Source organism: Amborella trichopoda, chromosome 1 (genome assembly GCF_054954075.1).
Source record: "Amborella trichopoda isolate Santa Cruz 75 chromosome 1, AtrichopodaSantaCruz75HAP2 v2.0, whole genome shotgun sequence".
NCBI classification, from domain to species: domain Eukaryota; kingdom Viridiplantae; phylum Streptophyta; class Magnoliopsida; order Amborellales; family Amborellaceae; genus Amborella; species Amborella trichopoda.
In genome coordinates this window covers 20,506,886-20,520,762 of record NC_142336.1, presented here as the reverse complement: position 1 = coordinate 20,520,762, position 13,877 = coordinate 20,506,886, and the positions used below count along the sequence as shown (strand labels likewise).

Below are 13,877 nucleotides of genomic sequence, written 5' to 3'. Positions count from 1 at the left end.
CCTAAAATTCATGATAATAAGCAGAAATAATTATTTCATTTCATTTTTAAAAAGAATGGATTATTTTTCGAGACAATGGGGTCAATTACACACAAAACTTATAAAATAAAGATCTTGGACGGAAATATCACTATTTATTAAAAACAGACTATTTTTCAGGAAGACGATGTCACTTACACACAAAACTTATAAAATAAAGATTCTGGACGGAAATATCACTATTTATTAAAAACAGGCTATTTTTCAAGAAGACGATGTCACTTACACACAAAACTTATAAAATAAAGATTCTGGACAGAAATATCACTATTTATTAAAAACAGACTATTTTTCAAGAAGACGATGTCACTTACACACAAAACTTATAAAATAAAGATTCTGGACGAAAATATCACTATTTATTAAAATCAGACTATTTTTTAGGAAGACGATGTCACTTACTCACAAATATTTGAGAGGGAGCTTCCGATAAAAATTCGGTTCGAGATAGGAGTTCACTGTGTTTCGACTAGAGAGAGAGAGATCTCAAAATTTTTTAGGGTGGGAGTGCTCACCTCCCCTATTTAAATTCTTATAACGTATTATTATATTATTTTATTACGCTCTACCTCATACCTGAGGTGTCGCGTTAAGAGTCTGCTTTTAACATACGAAAACCACGTCCACTAAAGGACATGGCAAGCAGCAAGCAGCAGCAGGCAAAAGCAACAGGACAAAGCAACAGGCAAAAGCAGGCAAAAGCAAAAGTTTAAACCAAAGTAAAAACTTTTGAAAATAGTGATGGTCCCCAAGGACCATCATACTCAAACAGACCATCACCTATTTAAAAGCATCTTTTCTCCTTTTTTTTTTTTTTCTTTTTTTTTTTTGAAATTTTAGGATTGTTACAAATGTACATTGTCAATATTTGAATATTGTATTGAGCTAATTGTATTTTTGATTAAGGGATTTGTAAATGACCTATTAGGGTTGAATTTTATTATTCAAATATGTATAAACCATTTTTGTAGGCTGAAATATATGTATTATGGTTTTGTATTGAGATACTCATGCATTTAAACCCTTGAGTTTTTACACAATGGAATTTTTTTAAAAGATTGCATTTCTAGCCCATTGGTCTTATACCACCAACAATCAGGCCTCTCGTCAAACTGCTGATTTAAAAGCTCTAGAAATGAAGTCCAACATCGTGTATTTTCATTCTTAACCACAACATATACTGTAGGAGATATATTTTCATTCACATCTACTCCAACTGCAGCCAATAGTATATCTTTGTATCTTCCCTTAAAAAATATCTCATCTAGTCCCATTAGTGCCCTGCAACCATACATAAAACCATACAAATATGGATGATTGCCTATAAATACACGCTCAAACCTATCATGATTATGTGTTTGAATAATCGTCACAGTTTCAGGGTTAGCGATTCAGATCTTCTGAAGGTACTTGGAGAGATCCTCGTATGCCTTCACATGGGAACCCTCATTTATCTCTTGTGCAACTTTTTTACCCTGCATGCTTGCTGATAAGATAACATGACATCATGATCACGTTGTCTATCATTAACTACATCTCCAGGTGTCAAATTGGGCATATCATTCAAACAGTCTTTGATCTTGCTTGCCACCTAGGGCTTGGGGCAAGCGGCTGATGAACCTTATCTATTCCGCCGGCCCGTGAGTACATGTTTACAAACTTCTTCACCCCGAAGAAGTTTGTTGTATTAACCCTCCAATAGTGCACTTGCCATGAACACCCATCTACAGCATACCTCACCCATACGCGTCTCTCTTTGCTTTTTATAAACTTCATATTGAAGTTTTGTGATATGGCATAATCAATACGGTGACTACGTCATGCATGTACGTCATCAAAATCCTGACCCCGTCGAAGTACAACTTCGCAACGATTAATCATGAGGGGGCTTTCTATCAGATCGATATCGTCGATATGTCGCTCGATTTCTGAATCATGCTTATCTTCTATGCCTATACAAGCAGCACCTTCATTGTGAACTAATTGATTTGATAGGGAGCTACTGTCGAAAAAAATTTAGAAGAACGAGTGAGAATTATCCTAACACAACAAAATATTGATAAATAAAAAAAATAATGAATTCCATTGCAAACTTCTTACATGGCCAATCTTGATGGACCATTATCGGGCACTGTTGGTGGTCGATATTCAGTGGAGTCAGACTCAATAAGTCTGTTTAATAGGTGCTCTGGTCAGAAACTACTATTAAAATAAAATTTGAAAAACAATTGAGAATTATTCTAACCCATAACAAAATATTGATAAATAAAAAAAATAATGAATTTTATTGCAAACTTCTTATATGGCCAAACTTGATGGACCATTATCGGGCACTATTGGTGGTCAATATTCAGCGGATTCGGACTCAATAGCTCTGTTGATACATACATAACAATGGGAGAAAACCCTTCCATCATATTCGTAATGTTGTCATCATCATCAATACATATCATATTACTGTTACTTGATAACCCTGGGTCAATATATCTAATAGTCATAGTACTTGAGACATAACTTGATACTTTTGACAAGTGATCCTTTACTTGGTCAAATGATGGGATCCCCCTAAAAAATAAAACCTTCATGTCCCCATTGTCATAAAAATTACATCTATTATTAAATTTCCTCTTGAAAAAACTACCAAAGTGTAAAATGATTTTCACTCTGTTGTCACCCATTATTGTTGCTTACAAGCTCAATGGATGAGAGAGAGAGAAAGAGAAGGCTAAGGAAGATGAGCAATGGATGAGAGGAAGAGAGAAGAGGCTAAGAAAGATGAGGAAATAAGAGTTATAATAAAGAAATCGTGAAAATAGGGTTTTATGATACAAATCGACTTAAAAAATGGCAGGAGATAATTATGGTAGTTCGAGTACTATAATAAACAATGAACTGCTTGCAAAGGGATGTCGCATGAGGCACTTGCTTAGCTGGTCGTTAAAATGCTCTACATAATGTTATCTGCCGGGAAATTGGAATAGAATTTCATATATGCGCCCCTTGCACAGTGTTGAAGAAGAGCTATTTGAATTTTCGCTATTTCATAAAACAGTTTTTTTTTCTTTCTTCTTTTAGGTGAGCATTTTGAGAGCATGGTTCAAAAGGCCAGCTCCGTTGACCCATTTATCCTCCACGAGGAAAGAAAAGGTGTCTAGAAACATGTTAATTGGAAGCAACAAGCAATGGACTCAGCTCCGGAACCTATTCCTGGGCATGGCTGAGTAGGAAAGCACGACTCGGCCCTGGAACCTAGCCCTGGGCATGGCTGAGTAACTCGGTCTGAGTTGGGCAAGTCCTAGAGAGGCCAAAAATCTTTAAAGAAAAAATACAAAATTTTTTTAAAAAATATAAAAACAATGTTTAAAATAAAATTATATAGAACACATCCAAATGAGGTTAAAAAAGTAATCAAGAAATAGATTTTTTAAAAATCAATTTGTGACAGCAGGGAATGTAAAAATAAGTATTCCAAACACTTCCCAATCTTTGTCGAATGATAGAAAACATAATTAAAAAAAAAAACCCCTTACAAATAAATATCTTCAATTTAAAAAATTTAATAAATTTTTCAATTCTTTTTAAGAGCCCGAGCTTGACCACCAAACTCGGGATACTCGGGCCCCACCAGGGTGGGGAGTCCAGATCGGTTGCCCGAGTAGTCAAACGCTGATTGAAACAATGGATGGGTCATGGGTGCATTAATCCAAAGGCCGAAAAGAAAAAGAAAAAAAAAGCAGAAGACGATCAGTGGGGACAAGAACCCCGGGAAGGCATCTAATAGCAGGGAGGATTTCTCAAACGTGTCCACGCCATTCATGCCCCATCACTATTAAAATAATTTACATAGATCCAAACCCTCGGTACGAATTCTTCCCATCACTTCCATCTCCCTGTGTCTCTACAAAACCAGCCACAAATTTCTCTTTGCTGCAAAGGCCTGCTGTGTCTCTCTGGTGGCAAGGAGCTTAAAATCTCTCTCCCTTTCTCTCATGCATGCACATACCCAAGCTTTTTCACCCACCAGCTACAAATACAACACTAGAGTAAAAACATTTACACACGACAAGAATAAAAGTGGGGCAGTTGCTGGGTTCAATATGAACAAAAATTGAGCACAACCAAAATTTAGGAAGGGCCAAATAGGGGATCCTCCCCACTTTGATATATCTTAAACAGTTGCTTTGAGTAATGGGAAGCCAGTTTACTGCAATAATCTACAGCCCCATGATCGTAATTTTCCAACTCTTTTGCAGACTTCTTCAGTGGACCATAGGCATCACCCTCTGTGAGGAATTCGGCAATATGAGATCCCCTGCATAACGGTTAGAAATAGAGTTTCAGGCCATAACACTTCAGTTATCATGCAATGTTTTGGAATTAGAAAAACAAAGGAGAGAGGGGAGAGAGACCAAAGAGAATTCATACTAAACCAAAAGAAGAATAGATAGCAGAACATATGTTTTGAAACTTCAATACATCCAGACTTAAAAGAGCTTACATCGGAAGTTTTTAAGCGAACCATTAGACATTGCGGCTGTTACATTAGCACATATAAATATAACAGAAAATTTGAGTTCATGAAGCATTTATGAATAGACAAGCATCACATCTAGTGCGCAAAATCCACATTGCAGTGATACAAAAACATAAAATAAAAATTTAATTAAATAAAAGCGAGGAAAGCAGGGGTGAGAATGCCATCAGATCGCATATGTTAATAATCTTGAATCCGTATGGTCAGAGATATATATCCAAGTAACATTTATATGGAATCATGACAAGTATCATTTATTTGGTCAGAGATATAATGTTGTACGCCAACATCCATTGGTACCCAACTGCAATATGGGGATGCCATATAGTGGCAGGCAACATCATCTGATTTGCTATTTAATTTGCTGATTCCAAAATTTATTCAGACGAATACATTTCTTATTTTCTCCCCTTCAGAAGCATCTAATGGACCCTTTAATCCTCCTTTGCATGTTAATAAGTTTCTTCTTAGTCAAATAGAAAATGTTGTAACCATCAATTTCTCCCTCATCTTAGCCAAGGCAATCTTCATGTAGCCAGCGATCATGTTTCCTTAACGAATTTTTGAGATCGAATGAATGATAGATCTGTAGCATGTCCAAAGTACTAACTACCCATGGGACTATGAGAAGCTAGACCAGTGTCGCTTTCGATTGCAAACCACTAGTTAAACAAGCGATTCCAGTCTAATCTTACAGAACAGTAATATTCAAACTGGAGTAAAAAACTGTAGAGATTAGTGGACTAAGCTGCTCAAAACTGATCTGAGATTTGCTAAAAACATAAGCAAGTTGATTTGTTTCCATAATTGATACAAGTTTGGGAAACATCAAATCCGGTACAAGATGGTCAAGGCATCCCAAAATGTGAACATTATCAGAATGTACTCTTCCAGTAATCTGTCCCATGTTGTTGAGAGACTAGTTGTTGGTCCAACTAGTAGTATTGAAACAGACTTGACTCAACATAAACTTGCTTTAAGTAGTCACATATTGCCTTTGCAATCGTTATACCTGATTAGATCCTAGAATTCTTATTTGTATCCATGTACCAAGGACCCAGGATTCAAACATGATGGGGTTGCATTCCCAAGTAAACTCTAACCTCCAACATTCTCTAGAGGTATGATTGCTCCAAATCCATACACCCACGTAATATTCGACTGGCAATGGCATGTTTCATACACAACCAAATACTGTTGCAACCATAAGTCTGAAATTTAAATTAGGATCTCCCAAAGAGAATTTTTCACAGAGAGAAGAGGTAATACAATCTAATCCAATTGAAAAGGCTCTTTACCAAGGAGTAGCGTTATTCTATATATTTTTTTGTCTTTTCGCAAAAGACTGCAACTTTGAGGTCAGAATTCAACCTGGAATTACCAAAGTATACTATATGACTAGGATAACTAGTTTTGAGAAGCGAACCTATCTCACATAAGCGACCACAAAGACTCGAACTACACATTTGCCTTGTATCAGCCAAGGCACACTAAGTTTAAAGTTTCTCATGAGTTAACACTCACATATGTCAAATAATGGAAACAAAGAAAAAAGGGGTCCTGACCTAAAAACCTTCGAATACTTTTTTCTCTATCGTTTTTTCAATCTTTCTAAACCTTTAAGGGTACTCAAGACAACTGATAAACCTTGTGGTGTCAATGTTGAACACATATGATTCCTCAAACATGGAAGAAGTTGCCACTTTTCAACCCTTTCTTACTGATTAATAAATAAGAAGTAAATGAAAAGGAATACGCAGCTAGAGTTGTTCCATGTTGAACTCAAGCGCGACATATTTTCAACACTGACAAACAAAGTCAGTGATTACAACAATAGTGGCTGAGGCCTGTGGGCATTCGTTGACTTTGTAAAACACCTTGAACATTGGATACAAACCTTGAAAGAACCCGATGCACAAAAGTAAAGAACCTCCAAACTCCTTAATGGATGTTATTTTCAAGATAAACCTTAGCTATCTGTACTGGCCCAACTAAGGCTCTAATACTACTCTATGTGAGGGTAATAGTGCAGTGCACTGAGGCTTCCTAATAACAGCAATGAATAAAGTCACACATCTCTTACAATCTTCTAACCAAACTGGATGATCAGATAACAAGCTCTCACCTGGTTTGTAACGACAAAACTGTGTGAAGGTTTTAATCCCATTTCTACAAAACTGATTGCTCCTCTCCATGGGTTGATCTGACTTTGGAATACTTACGCAGTCTAATAATTGATGATCACTAAAAGCATAAGAATTACTATAAGCATAAGTGAACGTTGTTTTAAATGAGATAGTGAGCAATAACTAATTGAATTAAATGTATCGATACTTTTCAGTGGTAACAACTGAGTGACATACAGCACCTATTCATCCTTGGCAATTAGCACACACTGACAACAACTATTGTGTTCAGTGCAGAAACATCAGCTTCATTGACAAATGCGGTAGAGTATCACTTATTCTAGTGCTATATTGAGTAACTTGTGCTAAATCATGCACTGGTTATTATATATGTTGCTACATGCACACATTAACCAAATTTTGCTGGGTCTATGAACATGCACTTTTATGTAAGGAAAAAGTTTATATAAGGTTACAACCTTAAAATGTGGAACTAAATATACACCTCAAAAATCGATCGAAAAGGTTGTTTTAATGTTGAAAAACCCTCTAATTGATCATCTGGCCATTGAGATGTATGAATATGAAAAAAAAAAGATTTTGAGTCTCAAAAATAGTGCATCTTGCAACATATTATCTAGATCGTCCATTTTCAAGATTTTCATATATTTATAAATCTACTTGATTTTAACCATTTTTGGAGTTTAAACTTTTATAATTAGATATGAAAATAGATTTTGAGATAATCCTAAAAAACTTTATTCCAAAATCACATGTAATGATAAAATTTGGACATGCGCCTTAATTGGATTGTTTAAGGTTACAACCTTATAGAAACGACGCCCTTTATGTAATGCCAAGGCTGTGTCAGCCATGCAATAGTGGCCATCTCATCAATTATTGAATATTTCCTTGGAAACGTTCTCTAATTTTACTCTTTTTCATGGTAAGGATCTCTTAGGAGTCATCCTCAAAAGTGTTGCTGCGCACTTTTTTTATTGTCTTTTTTTCTTATAATTTTAAAATATTTGATTGGACCCGTTAATTGAATGTCTCATTAACTGTTTCATTACAAAAGTTGCTGTCCACTTTCCCCCCTACTTCGTATGCATTCCTACATGATGCATAAGGAAATTAACCTAGAAATTGAGGCAGCAATTGCACTTAAATAATGATAATTTTCTTTTGATAAGCACTTAAAACATGACAAACATCAATACACTTGGACAATTAGTGATGCAAGATAAAATTATTCTTATTTTTATTTTTTATTCAATTTCAGAGGATGCAAATTTTGATTTTAGTTTTAGGGTTTATTTTTAGGATTTTTATTTTTCTTCGGGATTCTAGGGTTCTTTTCCATTTTTATTTACTATTCACTAGTTACTATTCACAGATACTACTCATAAGTACTATTAATGGGTACTAGTCATGGGTTTCTATTCACAGGGATAAATTTGTCATTACAAATTTTGTGTTTAAGTTTGTTTGTTTTGGGTCATTTAATTATGGAAAAAATTATATAGAGCCGAGGCTCTAAACAATCAAATTAGAGCCCACCAAAAAATTTCACTAGAAGAGGTGGTTTTGATGCCCAAATATCCTCAAATTGATCATCTCGACATCACGATGCATGGACATGAGAAAAAGAAATAGATTTCAAGTTTTGGAAATAGTGCATTTTGTGACAACCTTTTGGACCATCAATTTTCAAGATTTTCAAGTTTTCATAGATCTACTCGATCTACACTATTTTTAAAGCTTTAAATTTTATATTAAAGATGAAAATATATTTTAAGACTATCACAAAGATTTCCAGTATTGAAACCACAATTCTCGACACTATTTGAAGGTGTGCTTTACTTTGATTGTTTAGAGCCTCGGCTCTTTTCAAACCACACCTTTTAATTATTGTATAGACATTAATGTCTCTGAACATTAAGATTATAGTATATAACAGCTATGTGGGGTGCTGAGGGGCTCATTCTATGTGATTTTTAGAATTGAAAAAGAAAAAAAAAAACATACGCTTTTGGAACCCTAGCTTGGGGTGAAGAAAGCTATTGCTTGTATTTGGATTGTTTTCTTGCTAATTTTATTGTTTTCTCATATTTCCCTACATCAAGTGGTATCAAAGCTCAAGCTTTCTTCAACTACAAAGCTGAGACACTAGAGCCAAGCCTAGGGTTTGTTGATTTTGGGCCAAATTTTGTCAAATCAACGCAGATCTTTATATTTTCAGCGTGTTTTTGTTGATTATCTGTCTAGGGTTTATGAATTCGACGAACCCAGAGCAGCAAGAAGGGACTGTGGAAGAGGACTTTTTGCAGATTCACTTTGTGATCTCAAAGATGATGAAATTGAAGAACTTAAAAAGCAAGTTTAGCAGCCGATGCAGCAATTTGAGTACCATCCTTTTCACCTACTTGCTTTGTGCGAAGAGTCGAGTGAATAGGAAAGTGATAAAAGACCTAAACATAGAGAACATCACTCTAGGGTTTCTGATTTGAAGGACTTTTTTTATTTTGCAAGTTGTATATTGGGATTTGCAACCAATCTTTGATACATACGTAAATAAAGAGCAACTTCTTGTAGGCGATCCAATCTACAATGATAATCAAGTTTTCATGCTTAAAATGATCTTTGATGAAAAGATAAAGATATCAAGGATATCGAAGAGGTGGAGCATTCAAGAGATTTATAGCATTGGAATCAGCATAGTGCCATGTGGTTGGGTCATAAACCACAAATTATGGCCCTGATTTTAGAATGTAATGAAATAGATGTCAAGAAAACCTCTAAAGGTCAGAAACTCAGATTTGAAAAAGCAATAAATGCTTAAGAATTTTGAACCCTAGCTTGGGTGAGAAGAAAACCGTAGGTTTCTCCTAGTATTGCTTGTGTTTGGCAAGTTTTCATGCTAATTTTACTGTTTTCTCAAATTTCCCTACATCAATTAGCCATCTTATCAACATAAATTTATAAACTTACCTATAACAGTAAGTTCTTTCCCCCAAAATTTATCTTGATATAGTTCAGTAGAGGGTGACCATATCTGAAGAAATTGTCTTTTCGAGTTATTCATTGGATTAATTACTCTCCACAATGGAAATGACTCAAACTCTTTTTACAGATAGTTTTAGTCAAGTTATTCTCTGGCGTGCATCTGGTTTGAATAGAAAAAACTAAAGCTGAGAAATAAACTGACTAAGTTTCAGATCCAATATTGATAACCATCATGCCAGAGCCATTATATAACCAACATTTCCATTCAAGCATTCTCAAGTATTTGCAACAACAAAAAAAGAACAACGTAAAAAAAAAAAACAAAAAAAGAAAAAGAAAAACATTTACCATAACATTCATTCAAAAGTTAATTTTCAAATGACACCTTGTTGTCCTTGGTTGGGAGATCAAGCCATTACTTAAACTGAACCTATTAATATGCTAGGGCTAGTCTAGACAAGAAAACATAAAGGAACAAATACGATTCTGTAAAACATAACATTGCCCTTTTTCTGTCATAGTGAAAGACTCATAATTAAGATGATGTGTGGAAATCAAATCTTGATTCAAGTGGTGCACAGAGCAGGCAGCATGCATTATCCAGTCCTATGTGAATCTATTATCAGGCATATGGCATGTGTACCTTTCAAGAAACATCTAGACATGGAAAGATAAAAAACGCAATTTTGAGAAAACCTTAACGACAAAACAAAACCAATGCAACAAAAACATCCAAGAGGAATAGCAGAGCCCAGATTAGCTATATTTACTTATATGCGTCGAACTTATTGAATCCACGACTGTTGGCATGAAGTGAAAATTTGGTGGATTGCTCATCGCTTGTTTGCTGCCTATAGAGTGCACATACAGCCTTCATGCAGAGCTCAGGATTCTTTGCAAAAGCAGCAAGCATGTCAGCCTCAAAGTCCCACTTTAATGAATGTTTACTACTCATACTTGCTAAAATCTCATTAAATTCTTTATGGTAACTAGAACCACTGCCTTCTCCATTGTCTGCTGAACTATTTGAAGTATCTGATCCATTAACAATAAAACCACCCAAACTCTCACCTTCACTTCCACGATCAGGACCTTCCTCTGCTGCACCCATATTAATAACATTTTCTTCTAATTTTCTCACTTTAAAGCGAGAAACAAGGGCATCCGCATCATCTTCACTATTGCTTTCTCTTATCACCCTGGTTTGACGCCCCCTCTTGGGTGTAAAACTTTGCCCAATTCTCTTTTCATTACGTACAGTACTACCCATTCTCTTTTCATTATCTGACCCATTAATGGCAAGACCACCCAAACTCTTGCATCCACTTCCATAATCAGAACCTTCCTCTTCTCCTCCCATATTAATAACATTTTCTTCAGAGTTTCTCACTTCAAAGTAAGAGACAAGGGCATCCGCATCATCTTCACTGTCGCTTTCTCTTACTACCCTGGTTCGACGCCCTCTCTTGGGTGTAAAACTTTGCCCAATTCTCTTTTCATTATGTACAAACACGAAATCTTCTTCGGTTGAAGAGTTCCCACATACTGAGTTAGGAGTCTCCCTTCCACTCTTATGAGGTTCTCTAGGATAAGTCTCCTCGATACAAGCTGCTTCAGCTCCCCCACTGGTCTCACTATCACTGTCACTGATTTGTATGGGGCCTTCCTTCACAGGTTTGGTGCTCTTCACATTACCCAAATTGCTGCAATTGGAAGGAGTGATTAACCCATTTCTTCCTGAGCCTGCACATTCAGGAGAAGAAACTTGTTCCCCAACATCCTTAAACCCATCATTCGAGACACCCGTTATAGATGGCTCACCTGCATTAAACCGGCCCACACTTACTCGAGCCATACATGGTAGACGTGAATAGCAAGGAAGGTTATCGAAAAGATTTATGTCTGCACTTCTAACTTGCTTAGTTTTGGTGCGCTTCCTGGCTTTATCTGCACGCTCGTGAGTGGGGTTTTGAGCACTGTCACGGGTTTTACTGCTACCCAGTTCCATATTTTTCTGGGTTTCAGGAGGAGAAAAATCCTTCCAGATCTCCATTAAACCAGAAATCCTATCCTTCAGCAATTGCTCTCTATCACTAATGGCCCTGTAATCCTCTTCCTTGACAGACAGACGCTCTTCTAACTCACTGCACCTTCTTTTGCAGTTCTCCAGTTCATTTTCAGTTATCAACTTTCCAAAATTTAGCTGACTATATCTTGCCTCCAGCTCGATGCACTTCGCCCTGCAACCCCTTTCCGTCTCCCTGAGCTCCTCCACCAACCTCTCAACCTTCTCCTTTGCCTCATGCTCTTCCCCCAAGTCCGCTTCCATTAACTTATTCTTCCTTATCAGATTTTCACATGTTTTCTTGAGCTCTTCTTTATCATTTCTCATCTCTTCATTCTCCTTCATGACATCTTTCAATTGCTCGTCCTTCTTTCTCAATTCATCGTTTTCCTTTTTTAGATCCTCATACTTCTTCCTGAGCTCCAATCCTTGATTCATGATCTCTTCATTCTTAATCATGACCCTCTTCAATTGTTCCTTTTTCTTATGCAGCTCTTCAGAGCCCAGGCGTGAAATCCTCTCGACTTTGGCTTCAAGAGCCAACTTCTGCTTCTTGACATCTTTCAATTGCTCCTTTTTCTTTCTCAATTCATCGTTTTCCTTGTTTAGATCCTCGTACTTCTGCTTGAGCTCCAATCCTTGATTCATGATTTCTTCATTCTTAATCATGACCCCCTTCAATTGTTCCTCTTTCTTATGCAGCTCTTCAGAGCCCAGGCGCGAAATCCTCTCGACTCTGGCTTCAAGAGCGAACTTCTCCTTCTTGTAACTTTCTTCTTTGAGCTTTAGCTGCTTTTCAATCTCCTCAAAATCAGAGGCTCTGAAAGCCCTTTTTATCAGACATAGGAAAGCTGCAATACTGTAACGTACCTCATCACTCAATGCATTTTCAGAAATCCCACCACCATTAATATCCATCTCTGAATCCATTTTACACTTCTGTCAAACAGATAACTAAAACCCTATTTCTCCACTGCATAATACTTCCAAGTTAGGAATTTTCAAAGAAACTCAATAATGAACTCTTTTCCTAAAAAAAGGGAAACAACTCACACCAAGCACATATCCCCAATTTCATGGTAAGGCAAAAACAAGAGTAGCACTTACACAGACAGAACACACCCAACAAAAAGAAAATGATTGAAATCCCCCTAAATTGCCGCAATTCAACACAAAGAAACACTAATTCTCCCAGCCTGGAATTTCACAAACAAGAACACATCCACAAAAGCCAACAAAGATGAAATCAATAGAAAAAAGAAAGCTTTACAAAAAGTTCGCATGTCAAACAAACCCTAAAAAATGCAGGAGAAAAACAGAAACACAAAACACAGGAAGAGTATGAAGACATAAGGGACGAAGTGTCTGAATCTCGCTCGTCAGTTACAGTTCGTAAATGGCAAATCGAGTACCATTAATTTAATTAAATGCCAAATCAGCAGCTTTCGTCGTTCGAAAATGATAAAAAAACATTGTTTCTTTCTAGGTGCACGTATGGTACAACGCCCGTGGTGAATACAAGGAGGATCACGAAATATCATATGCATGATACGAACCGGTCCCTCCCTCGACCGTACGATGTCGAAACATTCCGTTTAGATCTTTGATGGACAATGGGCAACTCAAGAGTAAAGACATGGGACCGTTTAGGGATCCGTTATTGCGGGAATTTATTCTTTTTTTATTTTGGATGAAAATGCCTACTCTTTATGGATAAACCCTCACCACAAATTTTTTTGAAAAAATAGTTAAAAATCTCTCAAAAATATACTTTTTAAACACTCTATCCTATCTTAAACTTTCTTCACTTATTTTACTCAAAAACCATCTTTTATAATTAATACCTCCTATACATATTTTACTAAAAAACCATCTTTTGTAATTAATACCTCCAACTCAAAAAGTTACGTCTTTCGTGACGAAAATACCCTTCATTATTCATTAGAACAACTCCAACAAAATATTCCAAAATAATAATAATAATGACACAACCCCCAAAAATTTCACATCCAACAGTCAATAAAGATTGTGATCTCCTTATTATCAAAAATAAATAGTCGTGTTGTATATATTTACCTTAAAAATAATTTTATATATTTTATATTTT

At 36.1% G+C, this 13,877-nt stretch overlaps 1 protein-coding gene across 1 annotated transcript; it reads right to left on the bottom strand.

Moving 5' to 3' along the window:
* Positions 1-3,829: 3,829 nt before the first annotated feature.
* On the bottom strand, positions 3,830-13,113 carry LOC18429854 (uncharacterized). Its single transcript, XM_006839129.4, has 2 exons — positions 10,476-13,113; positions 3,830-4,351 (listed from the first exon to the last, which is right to left on the bottom strand). Exons 1-2 carry the CDS (start codon positions 12,698-12,700, stop codon positions 4,165-4,167), a joined length of 2,412 nt encoding a protein of 803 aa, XP_006839192.4. The 5' UTR covers positions 12,701-13,113; the 3' UTR covers positions 3,830-4,164.
* Positions 13,114-13,877: the final 764 nt, after the last annotated feature.